The sequence below is a fragment of the Tachypleus tridentatus genome, chromosome 2 (assembly GCF_004210375.1).
Source record: "Tachypleus tridentatus isolate NWPU-2018 chromosome 2, ASM421037v1, whole genome shotgun sequence".
Lineage (NCBI taxonomy): Eukaryota > Metazoa > Arthropoda > Merostomata > Xiphosura > Limulidae > Tachypleus > Tachypleus tridentatus.
In genome coordinates, this window is record NC_134826.1 from 139,606,952 (window position 1) to 139,630,953 (window position 24,002).

Sequence of the window (24,002 nt, forward strand, 5' to 3'; positions counted from 1 at the left end):
GATCCTTGTTTGGAAACCCCTTACTTTAGAGAACTTCATTGATTTGACTGTTCCCTAGCATAGTTCACAGCGGTATGACGTCATTTAAAGTTCATGGGGGGTTTAATATTTAAGAAGGGATTTCCGGTACTAATAGCCTGTAAAGGAAATTGTGTCGAGTTGACAAAGCAAATATTTTCTCCACTGACGTATCTCAGTGCTATGTAATCACCAGACTAATAGCTTTCATAAATCAACAAGTCATAATGGGATACAATAGGTCTGCAACAACAACATGGAACTTCGTAAGCAAACTCATCACTAAACCTAATAATACCTATTGTTTTACAATGTTTGTATGGGCTTTTCGTAATCTTATTGTTGCGTTGCTGTTTACTTATTAGGACACTTTTAATGTAACAATAATATTCTGTTGGTGTTTGTTATTTTAGGGCTGCCTAAGCTGGTTTCATATCTCATTATTACAACAACCTTGGTTTAATACGGCACGCTATGTATTTAAACCCATCACGTGTGAAAAGAAAGTTCGACTAAAAGAGGATTGAGCATGCGTCTTAAAGGTATGAAATCAAAATTGGTATCTGCACTTATACATTGATAACAATTATACAGCAAATATTATTTAATTAGTTGAGCCACGTGTTTTGTGTTCATCTCGGGGCATGATGATTGGTAAAACAAAACACGTGGCTCAACTAATTAAATAATATTTGTTGTAAAATTCTTATTAATGGTTAATGCACCCGACATGTAATCTGAGGGTCGCTGGTTAGAATCCCCATCACATCAAACATGCTCGTCCTTTCAGCCGTTGGGGCGTTATAATGTTACAGTTAATCCCAATATTCGTTGGTTAAAATAGGAGTTCAAAAGTTGGCGGTGGGTGGTGGTGACTAGCTGCCTTCCCTATAGTCTTACATTGCTAAATTAGAGACGGCTAGCGTAGATATCCCTCGAGTAGCTTTGCGCGAAATTTAAAACAAACAAACAATCATTAATGTGTACTGCAACAGGTTTTTGTGGCTTCGAGACACATTACTGTGTGTCTTGACACATATATATCTGTGATACGCCATCTTTTATCCCATTTACTAGTGATATATGTTCGTAGTGGCTTATACATTGATGATATATCAACCTTCGTAAATTGAAGTAATAATAATACATATAAACATTCCAAATTAAACACTGAAATCTGATTGAAATAGTGGAAAGACCAATAGGCCTTAAAATTGTTATCAAAAACATGTGTGTATTTTTTTCTTGCAGCAAAGCCACATCGGGCAATCTGCTAACTCCACCGAGAGGAATCGAACTCCTGATTTTAGCGTTGTACAGCCGTAGGCTTAGCGCTGTACCAGCGGGGGACTAAAAACATGTTCACTGCACAAACTTCGTTTTCGAAATCCCTCTTAATTTCAATTCCAAATAAGAACAAGAAATGAATACAAAATAGCATTTCAAATTCTGTTGCCTCACCCGCTAGTACAGCAATTTGTCTACGGATTTGCAACACTGAAATCAGAGGTTCGATTCCCCTCGGTGGTCTCAGCAGATAGCCCAAAGTGGCTTTGCTACAAGAAATCACACACACACACACACAGATTTTGTTTTCCTCTAACAAGTCAGTGCCTTGTAAGCTATTCGTTTAATTCCAGAACTCATCACTTGGAAAACAATGGCAGAGATGATAATCTGAGAAACGGTGCTTACACATACTATACATTTTCACTTTTTAAGCACTTCTACAGAAGCGTGGTCATAATAAGTTATGTTTATAATAAGACAATGGTATTGGTGTACTGCTATCTGTAACACTACGTTATTTTCAACCCCTTGAGGGTTCATTTCCAAGAAAAACAAACAAACGTACAATAGAATTGAAACTATAAGACCAAATAAGAAAAGGCTGTAAAAATTACAAAACTGTAAAGACATAATCAGGTACAGGCGAAACCATGGTTGTAATAAATGATATATTTATGAAACATAAAGCTGTCTTGTTTTACCACAATTCTGTAATTACTGATTTTCACAATGTACTGATGGTTTCAAGTTCCAATTCTGAAAAAAAAAAAGTCGTACAGGTGTTTCAATACATACAGCTTGTGCGTACAAAAGCGACTACATATAAATATATGACGTACAAACAGAATGGTAAATTTGTACAGCTGCTTATTGGATTCATTTATGGGTACTGTGCAGCTGCAGCTCCAAAATTTCTTCACGAACTAAAAACGGTGTAGTTAAAAAGAATCCCCTCAACAGTTTAAGAAAACCTTTACTTACAATATTTTCTAGTAGTTGTACGTATGTATTCGAGCTTTCTCAGCTCGCATGTATAACTCGGTGTATGGAAAACATCAATGCTTCCTTTTAATAAGAGCATTTGGTCATACATAAACAGAGTATTAAAGAATTAATCTTGATTAGAATTACTTTTATTTAGACAAATAAAACAAAAAAAATTCGTAAAGGTGTTTATCTACCTTATCCGCCTGATAAACCGACTATATCTATATTCAGAGATATTTTTGTGAAATCTGCTACCATTATCAAAGTGCAGAAGATATTATAACGAGCTGCAATGTTACGAGGACAAGTAACGTACAATCAACTCTAGGCCTATAGACATCTCAGAATTAATAAGGTAAGTACTTGCTCGACGTTAATGTCAATATTATCCTTAATAATCTCTTACATGATCAGTCGATATAGGAATTTTTTGTAATATGGGGTGAGTTGTTTTATCATGTGCCTTACTAGTGGTTAATAACAAAGATAATATATCCTTAGGCGTAAGTTTCAAGATCAAAGACAAAATTCGCAGTTCGACTATATATAATGCCTTATTCAGCTGTTAAGAGTATTCAAAAAAGTTTTTACGCTAAGTCTAACCGAAGAAATCTAAGAAGGAATTTTATATTAGGGTTGGAACAGAAGTCTGACGCAATGATAATCCCGTCACTTGATAAACTTGTATTCGTGCTGTTATTTTATTTTATATTTTTACTTGGCATGTGTTTTAACGAAAGTAATAATTACATATTAGTTAGTTCGTCGGACTCAATAGGTAAGTCGTTCTTTAAGTCAGTTTATTTATTAAAATGTAACACTATAACAAAAATCCAATTTAATCACGTATTTATATATGAAATAAAACCTATTACTGATGCAAGTTCCAAATGTCCATTTTTTACAATCTGTTTATGGCGTTCTCTAGTTGTTTTACATTGACGTCAGTGTTGTTAGCGTACTGTTATCCTAATAACATCTTAATTAAATAAAACATATGAAGAAATACAGCAAGCCTGCGATAACGAACGCCTTATATTTGATATTTCAATGACACAATAACTTCGTGTTGTTTCGTAAGTCCATATTTCATTAATGTAAGAACTTTCGTCCCAACCCATCCACAGTGTCTCAGTGTTAAGTCTGAAGGCTAATAACACTAAGAACTGAGTTTTGATACCCGTGGCGGGGAGCAGGTCAGAAAACCAGTTTTATGCTTTGAGCTTAACAACAGATAAACTAAAGTTTTTTAAACTTTTTACGCATTTAGGTTTAGTTGGTTTTTTTTATATTATAAATTATATTCCCATACAGATTTATGGAATAAGATAAAAGCATGTTCGTGCTTTAAAAGTTCCCGTCAATGTAGTTTTCATTTGTCAACTACTTTGGGCTATTTCGTCAATTAGCAATCAAACATATAATTAATGGGTATATCCTAACGTTAGTTTTTAACTTATGCAATAATATAATTGCATTAAAAACAATTAAGAGTCATTTGCATTTACTCACGTTATGTCCCCTGGTATATCATACATTTACTCACGTTATGTCCCCTGGTATATCATACATTTACTCACGTTATGTCCCCTGGTATATCATACATGTACTCACGTTATGTCCTCTGGTATATCATACATGTACTCACGTTATGTCCCCTGGTATATCATATATTTACCCACGTTATGTCCCCTGGTATATCATATATTTACCCACGTTATGTCCCATGGTATATCATACATTTACTTACGTTATGTTCCCTGGTATATCATATATTTACTCACGTTATGTCCCCTGGTATATCATACATTTACAACGCAAAAATTCGGGATTCAATTCCCCGACACGACAAATAATCCAATCTAGTTTTATACTAAACACAAACACTTACGTTGTTCATTACCCAGTATTAAATATCAGACTACAAGCCAATCACTTCTACCGCTGTTCTATCTGAATTATCAGATTATAAAACGATCATTAATAATTTTACTTTCATTTTATCCTGAATTATAGTATTGTAAAAAGACCCGTATTAACTTTGTATCATTAGACTGGGAACAGTCATTTGTAGTGTCATGTTATTAAAGAGAAAGAGATAAATATGTTAAATAATATTTTACATTTTTCTGATTCAAAATAAATTAACAGACTGGGATTCTTGTACGATTTATTGTTCTGTTTCTTACTTAATTCATCAAACTATGATTTAGAACGAAACAAGTTTTTTTAAGTAAAACAACTAGTTTTAGATGGGCTCGTTTAATAAGTTATATATTTTTAAAACTCACAAATGTGGATCATTATAATAACAAATTACCTCTGACTTACAGACAGATACTTGTAACATCGTTATAATAACAAATTACCTCTGACTTACAGACAGATACTTGTAACATCGTTATAATAACAAATTACCTCTAACTTACAGACAGATACTTGTAACTTCGTTATAATAACAAATTACCTCTGACTTACAGACAGATACTTGTAACTTCGTTATAATAACAAATTACCTCTGACTTACAGACAGATACTTGTAACATCGTTATAATAACAAATTACCTCTGACTTACAGACAGATACTTGTAACATCGTTATAATAACAAATTACCTCTGACTTACAGACAGATACTTGTAACATCGTTATAATAACAAATTACCTCTGACTTACAGACAGATACTTGTAACATCGTTATAATAACAAATTACCTCTGACTTACAGACAGATACTTGTAACATCGTTATAATAACAAATTACCTCTGACTTACAGACAGATACTTGTAACATCGTTATAATAACAAATTACCTCTGACTTACAGACAGATACTTGTAACATCGTTATAATAACAAATTACCTCTAACTTACAGACAGATACTTGTAACTTCGTTATAATAACAAATTACCTCTGACTTACAGACAGATACTTGTAACTTCGTTATAATAACAAATTACCTCTGACTTACAGACAGATACTTGTAACATCGTTATAATAACAAATTACCTCTGACTTACAGACAGATACTTGTAACATCGTTATAATAACAAATTACCTCTGACTTACAGACAGATACTTGTAACATCGTTATAATAACAAATTACCTCTGACTTACAGACAGATACTTGTAACATCGTTATAATAACAAATTACCTCTGACTTACAGACAGATACTTGTAACATCGTTATAATAACAAATTACCTCTGACTTACAGACAGATACTTGTAACATCGTTATAATAACAAATTACCTCTGACTTACAGACAGATACTTGTAACATCGTTATAATAACAAATTACCTCTGACTTACAGACAGATACTTGTAACATCGTTATAATAACAAATTACCTCTGACTTACAGACAGATACTTGTAACATCGTTATAATAACAAATTACCTCTGACTTACAGACAGATACTTGTAACATCGTTATAATAACAAATTACCTCTGACTTACAGACAGATACTTGTAACATCGTTATAATAACAAATTACCTCTGACTTACAGACAGATACTTGTAACATCGTTATAATAACAAATTACCTCTGACTTACAGACAGATACTTGTAACATCGTTATAATAACAAATTACCTCTAACTTATAGACAGATACTTGTAACATCGTTATAATAAAAAAATTACCTCTGACTTACAGACAGATACTTGTAACATCGTTATAATAACAAATTACCTCTGACTTACAGACAGATACTTGTAACATCGTTATAATAACAAATTACCTCTGACTTACAGACAGATACTTGTAACATCGTTATAATAACAAATTACCTCTGACTTACAGACAGATACTTGTAACATCGTTATAATAACAAATTACCTCTGACTTACAGACAGATACTTGTAACATCGTTATAATAACAAATTACCTCTGACTTACAGACAAATACTTGTAACATCGTTATAATAACAAATTACCTCTAACTTACAGACAGATACTTGTAACATCGTTATAATAACAAATTACCTCTAACTTACAGATAGATACTTGTAACATCGTTATAATAACAAATTACCTCTGACTTACAGACAGATACTTGTAACATCGTTATAATAACAAATTACCTCTGACTTACAGACAGATACTTGTAACATCGTTATAATAACAAATTACCTCTGTCTTACAGACAGATACTTGTAACATCGTTATAATAACAAATTACCTCTGACTTACAGACAGATACTTGTAACATCGTTATAATAACAAATTACCTCTGACTTACAGACAGATACTTGTAACATCGTTATAATAACAAATTACCTCTGACTTACAGACAGACACTTGTAACATCGTTATAATAACAAATTACCTCTGTCTTACAGACAGATACTTGTAACATCGTTATAATAACAAATTACCTCTGACTTACAGACAGATACTTGTAACATCGTTATAATAACAAATTACCTCTGACTTACAGACAGATACTTGTAACATCGTTATAATAACAAATTACCTCTGACTTACAGACAGATACTTGTAACATCGTTATAATAACAAATTACCTCTGACTTACAGACGGATACTTGTAACATCGTTATAATAACAAATTACCTCTGACTTACAGACAGATACTTGTAACATCGTTATAATAACAAATTACCTCTGACTTACAGACAGACACTTGTAACATCGTTATAATAACAAATTACCTCTGACTTACAGACAGATACTTGTAACATCGTTATAATAACAAATTACCTCTGACTTACAGACAGATACTTGTAACATCGTTATAATAACAAATTACCTCTGACTTACAGACAGATACTTGTAACATCGTTATAATAACAAATTACCTCTGACTTACAGACAGATACTTGTAACATCGTTATAATAACAAATTACCTCTGACTTACAGACAGATACTTGTAACATCGTTATAATAACAAATTACCTCTGACTTACAGACAGATACTTGTAACATCGTTATAATAACAAATTACCTCTGACTTACAGACAGATACTTGTAACATCGTTATAATAACAAATTACCTCTGACTTACAGACAGATACTTGTAACATCGTTATAATAACAAATTACCTCTAACTTACAGACAGATACTTGTAACATCGTTATAATAACAAATTACCTCTAACTTACAGACAGATACTTGTAACATCGTTATAATAACAAATTACCTCTGACTTACAGACAGATACTTGTAACATCGTTATAATAACAAATTACCTCTGACTTACAGACAGATACTTGTAACATCGTTATAATAACAAATTACCTCTGACTTACAGACAGATACTTGTAACATCGTTATAATAACAAATTACCTCTGACTTACAGACAGATACTTGTAACATCGTTATAATAACAAATTACCTCTGACTTACAGACAGATACTTGTAACATCGTTATAATAACAAATTACCTCTGACTTACAGACAGATACTTGTAACATCGTTATAATAACAAATTACCTCTGACTTACAGACAGATACTTGTAACATCGTTATAATAACAAATTACCTCTGACTTACAGACAAATACTTGTAACATCGTTATAATAACAAATTACCTCTAACTTACAGACAGATACTTGTAACATCGTTATAATAACAAATTACCTCTGACTTACAGACAGATACTTGTAACATCGTTATAATAACAAATTACCTCTGACTTACAGACAGATACTTGTAACATCGTTATAATATCAAACTACCTCTGACTTACAGACAGATACTTGTAACATCGTTATAATAACAAACTACCTCTGACTTACAGACAGATACTTGTAACTTATAATAACAAACTACCTCTGACTTACAGACTGATACTTGTAACATCGTTATAATAACAAACTACCTCTGACTTACAGACAGATACTTGTAACTTATAATAACAAACTACCTCTGACTTACAGACAGATACTTGTAACATCGTTATAATAACAAATTATCTCTGACTTACAGACAGATACTTGTAACATCGTTATAATAACAAATTACCTCTGACTTACAGACAGATACTTGTAACATCGTTATAATAACAAATTACCTCTAACTTACAGACAGATACTTGTAACATCGTTATAATAACAAATTACCTCTGACTTACAGACAGATACTTGTAACATCGTTATAATAACAAATTACCTCTGACTTACAGACAGATACTTGTAACATCGTTATAATAACAAATTACCTCTGACTTACAGAGAGATACTTGTAACATCGTTATAATAACAAATTACCTCTGACTTACAGACAGATACTTGTAACATCGTTATAATAACAAATTACCTCTGACTTACAGACAGATACTTGTAACATCGTTATAATAACAAATTACCTCTGACTTACAGACATATACTTGTAACATCGTTATAATAACAAACTACCTCTGACTTACAGACAGATACTTGTAACATCGTTATAATAACAAACTACCTCTGACTTACAGACAGATACTTGTAACATCGTTATAATAACAAATTACCCCTGACTTACAGACAGATACTTGTAACATCGTTATAATAACAAACTACCCTTCACTTACATAAACTTGTAACATTACTAAATACTCATCATTTTAGAACTAAACGCCAGTTTTATTAGTTTGCAGTTTTCTAACACCAGCGGATTATTAAATGTTAGCAAAACTTCATAATCAATATGTAATGTGTTCAGTAATAAGTTTAAGGGCTTATTAGGCTAAAATCTGAGGTTTGACTCTTGTAGAGAGAAGAGTACATATAAACATATTGTGTAGCTTTACGTCAACAAACAAAACAGATGTCAACATACGGATGACCAGAATATGTTCTGTACAAAAATAAGTTAAACCCATGTAAACAACACATACTGATTTTACTGAGATAAACTAGGTCATAACAGTAATCACTAAGCTAGTTCAGGTTACTTGTAAAGTAATCCGACAGTAACCACTAAACTAGTCTAGATTACTTATAAAGTAATCCGACAGTAATCACTAAGCTATTTATGATTACATATAAAGTAATCCGACAGTAACCACTAAACTTGTGTAGGTTATTTGTAAAGTAATCCGTCAGTAACCACTAAATTAGTTTTAGGATATTTGCAATCCTCAAGTGAAACCTGACGTTTGGGAAGTCGCAGCTAGAAATGCCATTGTTTTTGATAACTTATCGCAGTAGACTGCTATTATTTTTAGGCACAAGATTCTTAGCACTCCCATAATGTATATCACTTATTCACTTTCTGCGGTAACCAAACATAGTATTTCAAGTTGTTCATTCTTGTTACAACCATTCAACTTATCTGACTTAGACAAAATATGATAATCACACGTGACATATTTTTGTTTTTTGAGTACAAAATTGTTGAATTAATCATTTTACCTTTTCCAAAATAATCCAAACTTTGACGGTTTGTAGTGATATTTTCCTACTAAATCAAACCAAACTAAAAATGATATAACTTTTAGTGACTTTTGAAAAGGCATAAATTTTGTTTTTCCTTGTATAATTCTTTTTTTATAACGGACAATAGATATTAATAACATATTAGATCTTTATATTTATAGCTTCTAAAGTATATTAGATTTATAAATTATGAAACATATTGGAGCTCTGTATTATATATTTTAAAACGTATTAAATCTATATGTCTGTACCTTATAAAACATGTTATATCTATGCATTTATATCTTATAAAACATATGAGATCTCTAAATTTATATATTATAAAATGCATTAAGTCTACATATTTGTAAAACATATATGATCTATATATTTATATCTTATAAAACATTTATGGTCTATGTATTTATATCTTATAAAACATATTAGATCTATGTATTTGCATCTTATGAAACATATTAGATTTCTATATTTACATATTATAAAACGTATTAAATCTTTATATCTTATGAAACGTATTAGATCTAGGTACTTATATCTTATAAAACATATTGGATCTATGTACTTATATCTTATAAAACATATCAGATCTATGTACTTATATCTTATAAAACATATTAGATCTATGTACTTATATCTTATAAAACATATTGGATCTATTTACTTATATCTTATAAAACATATTAGATCTATGTACTTATATCTTATAAAACATATTAAATCTATGTACTTATATCTTATTAAACATATCAGATCTATGTACTTATATCTTATAAAACATATTGGATCTATGTACTTATACCTTATAAAACATATTAGATCTATGTACTTATATCTTATAAAACATATTAGATCTATGTACTTATATCTTATAAAACATATTGGATCTATTTACTTATATCTTATAAAACATATTAGATCTATGTACTTATATCTTATAAAACATATTGGATCTATGTACTTATACCTTATAAAACATATTAGATCTATGTACTTATATCTTATAAAACATATTAGATCTATGTACTTATATCTTATAAAACATATTGGATCTATTTACTTATATCTTATAAAACATATTAGATCTATGTACTTATATCTTATAAAACATATTGGATCTATTTACTTGTATCTTATAAGTGTTAAGAATAAAGCATTATTACGTATAACGTCTGCTGAAATAAACTTATGTTTTGATAAGATAACTTTATACAACGTGAAGATAGATTGAATTAATCATGGTAAGATAACGTTACATAACATAAATAATCATTTCATGTTAAAATCAAACTCTTGTGTGTTATCTCTGTTATCGATTGTTTTCATAGAAACAGCCCCAGTTTGATATTTAATAACATTTCAATGTTTACCCTGAAGTATAGAGCTTATAAAATCATCCCGTTTTTTTATAGAATTAAAACGTAAGTATGGACATTCCAAGTTCGATTCTCTTTCCATGACGTAAAATGGCCTCTGCCGAACTAGAGAACCTGTTTAAAGCTTGTGACACCAGAGGGACAGGCTATTTAGGCCAAGAGGAGCTGCGAGATTTGTGTGCTAAGTTTGGAATCAGCACCCAAGATGCCGATGCTATATTCGAAGACCTGGATCACGACGGAGATGGAAAATCAATTTTGAAGACTTTTCCAAAGGCTTTACTGATTTTCTCACACTTTCCTCAACACCGCCCAGAAAGGAAATAGTTCTCGCAAACCCGATTCAAAAACAACCATTCGACTCTTACTCGGGTTCTTGTCTCGACGACGAAAAGAAACAAGTGGTATTTCAGGCCTGGCAGAACTTGACGAATGAGCTTGGGAAAGCTGGAAATCTTATCAGGTCAGTTGATCAAATTCAGATGATCTGTATAGAGTAATTATTATTAGCCATAAGGTGTTGTCACTCGCTGAGACAGCGGTAAGTCTTCGGATTTATAACGCTTAAAATCAGAGGTTCGATTCCTCTCTGTGGACACAGCAGGTAGCCAGATGTGGCTTTCTTATAAGAAAACATACACCATAAGGTGTTAAAAATTAGCATTGTTACAACACGAATTGGAAGGAAAATGATGTAATACAGTTAGTTAAAAATAGGTCAAAGGCAGACAGTTATTTGACTAAATGATTTATAATAATATGTATAGACATTTAAGTAAAATTATTACCAGCGTCACTGTGATATTATATGTCATCAGTACCTCGAACTGTGAAATTTATTGAAATGTTTGTTTGTTTGTTTTGTTTGGATTTCGCGAAAAGCCACACGAGGGCTGTCTGCGCTAACCGTCCCTAATTTAGCAGTGTAAAGGCTAGAGTGAAGGTAACTAGTCATCACTACCCACCGCCAACTCGTGGACTATCTCTTTATCAACGAATAGTGGGATTGACCGTAACTTATAACGCCCACACGGCTGAAAGGGCGAGCATGTTTGATGTGACGGGGATTCGAACCTATTGAAATGGTTCGTATAATGGTCTCACGTTAAACGTTTACTGAAAGCTATTTTTTTATTGGATGAGTTTCTGTAATTTTGTTTCTAGATGTTGATAAGGCTTTCTAAAATGGCTGTTTAGTGTTAGTTTAAAATTGATTAAGTTGTAGTTATTATTGACTAAACTTTGGTATTTTGGATTATGAGTTAGCTGCATTGTCCGTACGTTACAACTTTTCAATACTTTTACTTCCTGTTTGTTGGCATTGCATGATCAGGTGGTTAAGGCACTCGACTCGTAATCTGAGGGTCGCGGGTTCGAATTCCCGTCACACCAAACATGCTCGCCCTTTCAGCCGTGGGGGGCGTTATAATGTGACGATCAATCCCACTATTCGTTGGTAATAGAGTAGCCCAAGAATTGGCAGTTGGTGGTGATGACTAGCTGCCTTCCCTCTAGTCTCACACTGCTAAATTAGGGACAGTTAGCGTAGATAGCTCTCGAGTAGCTTTGTGCGAAATTCAGAAACAAAAAACCTCTCTGTGATACTTAAGCATCTACAATGTTTATAGAGCCTGGTCAGTGTGTCCTACTGTACTATCTATGGAAGACGGCCAGTGTGTCCAGTAACATCTGTACAGGATGACCTGTGTGTCCGGTTGTAATATCTTTCTAAAATAACCAATCTCTTTAGGCAGATAGTTGTCAAGTTGTAATATATAAAGAAGGTAGACAATGTATCTGGTGGTGATATCTCTTTAAGGTAGGCAATTGTCCGGTTATAATACCAATAAAAGATATTCATAATTTTCAGTACAATCTGCACAAGATTACCAGACCATCCGGCTGTGATATCTATTTAAGGTAACAACGGTGTAATTGTGGCCGTTAACCCGAAATAACGTATTCGGTTCGTTGTTTTCTTTCCCACAACAGGAATTTCTGAACGTGATCGTAACATAAGTAAAATAACAATAAAAACAATACAACAAATATTATTCTATCAAAATATGTTGTATGAATTATACAAGTTAGTAGTTGATATATATATATATATTTCTTTTTGTATGTATTCACTGATGCCACACCTGATACTGGGAGTCACTTTTTTTTATTCATATAATAACCACTCACACGTTAGCTTTCTGTTTGGAAAACATATACTTCTAGGTAAACTGTTGATCAGTTATTGTTGACACAGCTGAGTTTAGTATCACGTGATATGTGTACAGGTGCCTTAGATTGAATGTGTACTCATTTATACAGGATTCTGATTGTTTAAACTGGCGAGAACAGGAATTCATGGTGAAGTTTTAGTTCATTAGAAATGATAGCACACGATCTCATATTTTGAATAACCTTACTTTGGAAACATATACTGTTAGAACATTTTTTAACCAGAAATGGTATTTACTCAAAACGGGCTAGGCCTAATCATCTTTGCTGTTCTGATATGTGACTATTTTTATCAGGTGTTTGGATGACGTAAAAACGTTTTCAGTGTCAGGAGTGAATCGATAACCTTCACGTGCCACAAAATGGTTACTAACAGTGCCAGCTACATCACCGAATTGATGTCGTCCTGCAGGTGTTTGATATTAAATTATTAATGACATCATGATACTGACTCAAGGACTTATATCTTAAAGACAAAATACAGGCAAAACCAACATTGCTACCAATCTGCTTTCTCAAACATCTCGGTTAACTTTCACGAAGTTGAACTAAAATGTATTATCTTCAGTACTGCTCCAAACCCTCCTACCCCACATAAATGTATTATCTTCAGTACTGATTCAAACCCTCCTACCCCCCACATAAATGTATTATCTTCAGTACTGATCCAAACCCTCCTACCCCCACATAAATGTATTATCTTCAGTATTGATCCAAACCCTCCTACCCTCCACATAAATGTATTATCTTCAGTACTGATCCAAACCTCCCTACCCCACATAAATGTATTATCTTCAGTACTGATCCAAACCCTCCTACCCCACATAAATGTATTATCTTCAGTACTGATCCAAACCCTCCTCCCCCACATAAATGTATTATCTTCAGTACTGATTCAAACCCTCCTCCCCCCATAAATGTATTATCTTCACATAAATGTATTATCTTCAGTACTGATCCAAACCCTCCTACCCCCACATAAATGTATTATCTTCAGTACTGATCTAAATTCTTTTACCCCCCACATAAATGTATTGTATTCAGTACTGATCCAAACCCTCTTACCCCCCACATAAATGTATTATCTTCAGTACTGATCCAAACCCTCCTACCCCCCACGTACACACACCCGTGACTTAGCGATAAGTCTGTGAAGTTGGAGCTGAAAATCCAATTTCGATACTAGTAATGAGCAGAGCACAGATAGCCCATTGTGTAACTTTAAGTTTATAAAACAACAATAAAAACGATTTCAGAAATTTGTTTAAAATTACAAGTTTAACGCATTAGCGTAAAGACAGTCTACAGAAGTCCTGTCATTCACGTAGCATTAGGACAGGAATTTGAATAAGTTGAAAGTTGAATTGAAATGTGTGAAGAAAGCAAGTTAAGGGATCGTGCTTTAATGTATTTACGCACATAACTTCACAGAATATTGTGGTCATTGTAGTTTTATATCATACCCATTTTTGTCTCGTTAGGCATTTTATAAAACAAAATTATGAGTAGTAAATATATGACAGTTTAACAACTTAAACATTCAAAACCATATAGCTATTATAAAGGTTGAACAAAAAAGTTTGAGAGAGTTAGTTATCAGCTATTTATTTTTAGCAGACACCAGCAATCAGCGACTTTTGTAGTAATACTTGCTGTTAAAAAGTAGTGCTTCAATAGATCCGTCTTGTCCCTGGTAGTACGCTTCAATAGATCCGTCTTGTCCCTGGTTGTACGCTTCAATAGATCCGTCTTGTCCCTGGTAGTACGCTTCAATAGATCCGTCTTGTCCCTGGTTGTACGCTTCAATAGATCCGTCTTGTCCCTGGTAGTACGCTTCAATAGATCCGTCTTGTCCCTGGTAGTACGCTTCAATAGATCCGTCTTGTCCCTGGTAGTACTCTTCAATAGATCCGTCTTGTCCCTGGTAGTACGCTTCAATAGATCCGTCTTGTCCCTGGTAGTGCGCTTCAATAGATCCGTCTTGTCCCTGGTAGTACTCTTCAATAGATCCGTCTTGTCCCTGGTTGTACTGCTATAAGAGAAAAACACACACACACGTGGATCCATTTTATTAAATTCAAGTTTTCTTTCAGAATTTTTTCTATTTTTTTTTACCACCAGATACTCTTCCAAAATGTTCTCATCTACAATCATATTAAAAAATAGTAGCAGTTTCCTCGTTGGAGGTTATTTTAAAATACTTTGGCAACGGGTTATTTTTTCTTTTGTTTAGTTGAATGTGTTCAGGGCGTGTGTAGGTACGAAATACGTCATCATTTCAAGTGTCGTTAACAATGTACTGCAGAGAACATTCAAACTATAAGAAAATTAAAACACCAGAAGAAAAACAAGTTCATTATCCTCACACCTTTTATTCGTGTGGATATTCTTCCCAATAAAAAAAAATAGTAATATTTGTTTTTTACCTCCTAGAAGCAGGTTCGAATCCCCGTCACACCAAACATGCTCGCCCTTTTAGTCATAGGGGGCATTATAAAGTCACGGTCAATCCCACTATTCGTTGGTTAAAGAGTAGCCTGACAGTTGGCAGTGGGTGGTGATGAATAGCTGTCTTCCCTCCAGTTTTACACTACTAAATTAGGGACGGCTAGCGCAGATAGCCCTCGTGTAGTTGTGCGTGAAATTCGAAACAAAACAAACAATCCTTCTAGGACTGTTGTAAGCAACGCCTTCTCGGAGCTAACTGATCCATTATTATCAGCTGATAAAACTTAAAATACTTTATAGCTTTGTTGGCTATAAAAATTAAACAAGTGCCAGAAAACTTACGTTTTCCATTGAAGTAGAGGTTTTATTTTATTTTTTAAACTTATCACTCTTATCACAGCTGGTCATTTCAAACTAAATATTATTGTAGAACTATCCATTCGAAATTATAAAAGTTGTCACTGTTTCGTCAAAAGTCATAGACATCAATTCCCTATACAATTTACAAGATTAATAAATGCATTCTATCAGAAACTAGGGTTAATTATTTGATTACTCTCTCAAAGACAATAACTACCGAAATCGACAGCTAGCTATGAACTTTTCGTAGACCAGTTATCAGCAGAAATTATTACAATTCGTAGCTGGCCATGAAGTTATGGACTTGGACTTTAAAGAAAATTCGAATACTTAATAAAACAAATAGTAATATGTATTTGAAAACTAACGTAACTGCTGTATTAATTATTGAAATACATGAACAATACTAAACAAAAAATAAAATAAATGCTGTCATGGCGCGGACATCTTTTCCAGGTTCATAATGTGTGGTTATAATTAATTATAGTAACAACTACTTGTTATAATGTTATGAAAGCAGAAGAGTCCGTTCGCACTGTAACAATTTTTTCTGTGGTAAATGTGTTACATAAATAGTGTTCCGACCAATATCGTGTTTATTGTACCTCAGTCAGCCTAGATGAACGTTGACAATGGATATGGTGAATATAGTGTAGATGAAATGCTACCATTATACCCTTTTCTAATTCTTGAAAAACCCCAATATAGTAGATATAGAATGTAGTGTTTAAAATGGCATAGGTCTGACAATACTGTCTTATGGTAAACATAATGAGAAAAGGAAATTAGTTATTTTTGTAGTTAAACACAAAGCTATAAAAATAGATATCTGTGATCTGACCTCTACGGGTATCGAAACCTGGTTTCTAGCGTTATAATTATACAGACATACCACTGTGACAAGGGGCACTTAGTTGGCTGTATTCGTGTTCTTCAATTTTAAGTACGTTATTGCGCAAACTTTCTTATAGTAATTATAGATTTAAAATATATCACAAATCAGGTGTTATATTAATTATAGAGTTAACATATATCACCAATCAGGTGTTGTAGTAATTATAGATTTAACATATATCACCAATCAGATGTTGTAGTAAATTATAGATTTAACATATATCACCAATCAGGTGTTATAGTAATTATAGATTTAATATATATCACCAATCAGGTGTTATAGTAATTATAGATTTAATATATATCACCAATCAGGTATTATAGTGATTACAGATTTAATATGTATCACCAAAGAGGTGTTATAGTAATTACAGATTTAATATATATCACCAATCAGGTGTTATAGTAATTACAGATTTAATATATATCACCAATCAGGTGTTATAGTAATTATAGATTTAATATATATTACCAATCAAGTGTTTAGATGGATCTTTTTAGTAATTTTCCTTTCTTTACCTTTCTTGATTATATAGTTTTATTTTGCAATCTTATAGTTTTTACTTGCTCATTTTATATTCAATGAAATTGTAGAAACATCCCTTCATAGAACAGCTGTTAGTTTCGGAAATTGTAATAACATTAAAATTCGAGTTTGATTCGTGTGGTGGGCATGCGCAGATGCATCATTGTACAGCTTTGCTCTTTACAACAAGCAAAAAATAGATAAAAATGTTGCATTGGCGGATTTATTGTCGATTATTTAAAATTAAAGGAATTATTCAGTGGATAAAATGTAAATAAAAATAAAATGTTTTACTTGGTCTCTGGTTTGAATTACAACTTCACTTCTTTTGTTGTTGTTTTTTTCTTTAGCGAAGAGAAGCTTCTAGATTTGTATAAGGTGCTTCAGAGCTCTGAGCGTCCACATCTAGTTTCATATTTTGAAACAGTTATTGGCGATTTGCTTGAAAACGTCAGAAACCTTCAGAAAGAAAATGAGCAACTGGAAAGTTCTTGGAAAAGGTAAACGTTAATACCTTGAACTTTAGTTGTTAGGAGCACTCTTGGAAAAGGTAAACATTGATACGTTAAGCTTTAGTTGTTAGGAGCACTCTTGGAAAAGGTAAACATTGATACGTTAAGCTTTAGTTGTTAGGAGCACTCTTGGAAAAGGTAAACTTTGATACGTTATACTTTAGTTGTTAGGAGCACTCTTGGAAAAGATAAACTTTGATACGTTAAACTTTAGTTGTTAGGAGCACTCTTGGAAAAGGTAAACTTTGATACGTTAAGCTTTAGTTGTTAGGAGCACTCTTGGAAAAGGTAAACATTGATACATTAAACTTTAGTTGTTAGGAGCACTCTTGGAAAAGGTAAACTTTGATACGTTAAACTTTAGTTGTTAGGAGCACTCATTTTGATATTGTTTTGTCCAAGACTGAGTGTTTAGCTCAAACACTTTGTTGAGTTTAAAGTAAAGTGACTTAATCGACCTTCTGAGTTGAAGGTGAAACTGTAACCCTTTCATCTTGTCAAATTGGAGTGAAACATTGGCTCAGTTAGCCTACTATAACCCTTTCATCTTGTCAAATTGGAGTGAAACATTGGCTCAGTTAGCCTACTATAACCCTTTTATCTTGTCAAATTGGAGTGAAACATTGGCTCAGTTAGCCTACTATAACCCGTTCATCTTGTCAAAATGGAGTGAAACATTGGCTCAGTTAGCCTACTATAGCCCGTTCATCTTGTCAAAATGGAGTGAAACATTGGCTCAGTTAGCCTACTATAACCCGTTCATCTTGTCAAAATGGAGTGAAACATTGGCTCAGTTAGCCTACTGTAACCCGTTTATCTTGTCAAATTGAAGTGAAACATTGGCTCAGTTAGCCTACTATAACCCGTTCATCTTGTCAAAATGGAATGAAACATTGGCTCAGTTAGCCTACTGAATCGAATGAAATATCAGTTCGACTGGTACGCTGAATTTAAGTGACGATGACCCTATACACTCCTGTCTAAAGTGGGTTTATAAAATGACTCAGTCAGACCGCTAATTTGGATAAAACAGTAACCTATATCGACCTCTGTATTGGGGTGAAATGTGACATGCTGAGTTCAAGAAAAACCACGGCTCAAATTAGCTTGTTAAGTAGGGCTAAACAGTGACATTTAGCCACAAGTTTCATCAAAGGAAAGTTAATGTTGGAAATCCATTCATCTTTTGTTAACGGAAATAAACACAGGTCTAATTAATACTACAACTGTAGAGGTTATTGATAGTTTTAATTCAAGATTAATCATAGCCTTTCTCTTAAAAACTCAATGTTGAAGTTTTAAATTCGTTTACAAGGCCACGTGCTTTTCCAGATAAGTCATAAACAACTGTGAGGGTTTGATTATCTAAAAACATGTATTCAATAATGTATCATAGAAGAGTTGTTGAGTTTAATCACAGTGGATTCAGTTTTCTGCTCATTTTTAGTCACGAAACTACATCAGTTTTCTTTATCCGAACAAAATTTCATGTTTTTACAATCACTTGAATAATAATAACATTGTGTAGAAATCGCTTACTTAGAAAGATTGATACCCTAAGAAAATTTCGAATTTAAGTAATGTTTCATCAGTGTTGAAATGTGATGTGTTCAAATATCCAACAGCAAATATTTTGTTTCTTTATTCAAACGCATGTTGTTGACTGACCTCTGCCTACTAAGTTTAAAAGGATAGTCATGACTGAGTTACTCTGAAACGAGATACAATATATACGTGGGAGTCGATTTATCGAGTCAAGGTAACCTTTGAAATAGAAATATATTTATATATTTCATGAGTTACTGCTGTTGTCAATCAAAATAGTCAAGAATTATCCCGATAAACAATACTCACAACAAAAGCAGTAACAGAGAAGTGACTGGCATGTCATCTTCACGCTTACCACGACCGAAATCTTGTGACAAGGCTTCGTGATAAGTCCTTCAGATAATTCATGTTTGAATAAGCTTCCAGTTATGAAGAAACTCACTTTTTGTAATTAATGTTTGTTCGAGTTTTACGTTTATCGGAACAATATTCTCCAGTTATATTATTATAATAAACAGTGTGGTTGACGTACGATCACCTGTGAATATGGATTTTTATTTGACGTATTGACTGGGTTTGTTGGATACATTTAGCCATCTGGAAAACCATAAGTTGAGAAATTGTTTATGTGTAAGGTTAAGACACAGTTTCGATAATAAGTTGAGTAAATTTAAAGTAATTCTCGTTACTTGTTATAAACTAAACATGTATTTATTTAAGTCAGTAGACATATATATATGTCTTTTAATCATATCCATACATATAACTTGTGTCATGTCTATTCGAGTCACCATACTTATACGTTTTTATAAAGTCTCTCATAGAAACTACATTTGATATTAAACTGTTAAATATGGAAATATTACATTTCAAATTGTATTTTGATATGATTCTCACCACCGACCTATATGTAAGTTTGTGTATGTTTTGTCTCTTCCAAGAATAAAATTCAAAATATCAATTAACTGTTTTGGAGATGTCAAATGTCCACTGACTGATTACAACAAATATGTCACACATGGAAATATCACTCTTTTAGGGAGAAGAAAGAACACGAGAAACATCTTCACAGATTGGAAGAAGAACTGGATAGTCACATGAAAGACGTGGAGTTACGAGTAAAAAAACAAGTAAGACTTACGTGTGATACTCGAGTCTGAGTTTAGGTAGAGAGAGAAAAATGTTTATTCTTCAGAGGTAATCGTCATGACTCAAGACTGTTATTTGTTCTAAGGACTCTTTGTATAACTGATAATGATATGAAAATATTTCCGTCAATAAAGGTTAACATGAACCTAAGTTTTACAAATAAGAAAGACTTAGTTATTTTGTCGTCTGGAGTTGAGTTACAGAAATTAAATTCTAAATATTCAACTTCTTTCTACCGAGTCTTCTTTAAGTACGTTTGACTGACGTCAAAACTAACTATTTTCTGACATGAATAATTATATTGTACAGCTGAGAAACTATTCGCTAAACCCACTCTGATATGCGTGTATGAGATCTTCCAAATCTCAGATGAGTTCTTTGTTTTAGGCCCAAGATGAGATAGAAGCTGAACGTCGTTCTTTGAAACTTAAGATGGACGCCGAGATGGATGAACTTCAAGAACATTTGACTTTATTTGAAAAGGTAACTTTTTTTTTTTTCGTACACGAACAAATTTGCACAATGAGAGCTCTTAAAGGAGGCAGAATTAGTCACGGATGGCTTATTGAGATGGCGGGTTTCCTTACCATGGCTTTCAAATTATGAACAACACAGCGTGTAACTAAAAACAGTTAGTGTCTCTAATACAAAAGGACACAAAGGGATCGTTTGGCTCTTCAAAGCTATCCTTGCACACCAACTATTGGGACTGTTCATTCCCAAATCCAGTCATAATGCTGGACTAGTCTCTCTTTTTTCCAAATCTGTGTCCTCTCGGCTTATTATCTTTAATATTTATATATAGAGAGACATGCCCGATAGCCTTTTGAGCTTAAGTAACATCACCTATAACCCTTGTTTTCTTAAGAAGAAAGATGTTAACCTACTTGTGTAATATAACCCATTCGTTCCTGGTTGCAATCTGGTAGTTCTTCTTTGAACCCTCTATAATAATTCATTATTCTTTCGTAAATAAGGATACTAAAGCAATACAAGGTATCTCAAGTGAAGCCTAGCTAGTAATTTGTATAAAGAGATAATTATCTTCCGTGACTTCTAAGCAACATGTCTATAAATTCTAAAAAAACAACAACAGTTTTTGCTTTACTATTAGCAACAGAAAACTGCTTTTATAACTTGAGTAGCTTATCCGCCATTACGTCAAGATCCTTTTCATCAGTCACGCTACTGAGTGAGTCCACTTCCATATTACTCTGTTACCCATCTAATCACACGTTATTTATGAAATGTTCGACCAACTTACCAGCTGATACAAATCATTGTAAAACATGTTAGTACAGCTAGAAATACCAATGTTTTAATGTAAACACAGAAAACTTTGTGAATATACTCATGGTGTTCTGCTAATTTCATTAACGAAAATTAAAAAGTAAAGGTCCGAGCACTCCATTAGTTACAAGAGTCCAGTTTGACTGACCAGAGATAATTATCACCCTCTGCTTTTTCCTATTCAATGTACAATTCAGCAAATACACAATATTTCTGCCCTTCATATAAGGTCCTCGAACCAACACAATGGATTAGTAACTTAAAACTTATCTTTGGTGAATCTTTGTTAGCCTTGTTTATTACAAATAATAAAGACTTGTTACTGTATAATGTTTCGGTACGAAACTTAAAATATATTTCTTAATGTGTCTTATAACATGAGTCATGTATCCCAATAGACCTACATCATTTTTTATAACCTGACACATATCCAAACAGACCTATATTGTGTTATATAACTTGACACATGTGTTCCAATAGGCATATATTACGTTATATAACTTGACACATGTGTTCCAATAGGCAGATATTACGTTATATAACTTGACACGTGTTCCAATAGGCATATATTACGTTATATAACTTGACACGTGTATCCCAGTAGACTCATAATGTGTTATATAACTTGACACATGTATCCCAACAGGTTTATATTGTGCTATACAACTTGACGCATGTGTCCCAGTAGACCTCTGTTGTGTTATATAACTTGACACATGTATCCCAATTGACCTATATTGTGTTTTATATAGTTTGACTCATTCGTTCCAATAGACTTATATTGTATTTTATAACTTGACACGTGTATCCGAATAGGCCAATACTGTGTTATATAACTTGACACATGTATCCCAATTGAACTATATTGTGTTATATAACTTGACACATGTGTTCAAATAGACTTAATTAACTGGATTAAATGTATCAGGTACTATATTATGTTTATTAAACTTATATAAATATTTATTTACTTTTAATATTTATCCATCTATTTTTTGCTCAGGTTTAGCTATTATTATTATTATAAAAGATTTTATGTGTAGAAGTATTTTTATGTGTTTATCCCAAAGTCCAGTCTGGGTTTTGGTATCGTACAGATCTACTGATTACCTGACTGGCAAATGTTCGGTTGTATTATAATTAGTAACCTATAGCAGAAGCTATCAACACTTTTAATGGGGTGTATCACAAGACCTCAGTCACTTTGGCTTAGGAACGCTCATCTAAGAATCTTATAGAAGATATAAATAATAAATTAAAACTCCCAACGCTCAGTTCTTTGAATATAAAACACACACACAAGAACTCAAGTATAAACACGTCTTATTGTTATATTTATAGTGATTAATAAAATTATCTCCGAAACTACTGCTTCTGTACAGAATATTTATGTATATGTGAAAACCTTCCTTGAAGCCGGAACTTCTATTTTAGCGAACATTGGATTACTGCAAACAATCTCTGTGTAACCTCTGTTTCAGAGAACATTGGATTACTGTAAACAATCTCCGTGTATCCTCTGTTTTAGAGAACATGGGATTACTGTAAACAATCTCTGTGTAACCTCTGTTTCAGAGAACATTGGACTACTGTAAACAATCTCTGTGTAACCTCTGTTTTAGCGAACATGGCATTACTGTAAACAATCTCTGTGTAACCTCTGTTTTAGAGAACATGGGATTACTGTAAACAATCTCTGTGTAACCTCTGTTTCAGAGAACATTGGACTACTGTAAACAATCTCTGTGTAACCTCTGTTTCAGAGAACATTGGACTACTGTAAACAATCTCTGTGTAACCTCTGTTTCAGAGAACATTGGACTACTGTAAACAATCTCTGTGTAACCTCTGTTTCAGAGAACATTGGACTACTGTAAACAATCTCTGTGTAACCTCTGTTTCAGAGAACATAGTAAACAATCTCTGTGTAACCTCTGTTTCAGAGAACATTGACTACTGTAAACAATCTCTGTGTAACTCTGTTTCAAAC

At 32.9% G+C, this 24,002-nt stretch overlaps 1 protein-coding gene across 1 annotated transcript in view; it reads left to right on the forward strand.

Annotated features, from left to right (window-relative positions):
• Positions 1–547: 547 nt before the first annotated feature.
• LOC143245616 (ras and EF-hand domain-containing protein-like) overlaps positions 548–24,002 on the forward strand; it is a gene marked incomplete at its 3' end in the record, with an annotated part of 30,951 nt that continues 7,496 nt past the window's right edge. Inside the window, 5 exon segments of the mRNA XM_076491971.1 lie at positions 548–560; positions 11,240–11,516; positions 17,864–18,013; positions 20,613–20,703; positions 21,110–21,205. Coding sequence (XP_076348086.1) covers positions 548–560; positions 11,240–11,516; positions 17,864–18,013; positions 20,613–20,703; positions 21,110–21,205 — 627 coding nt within the window.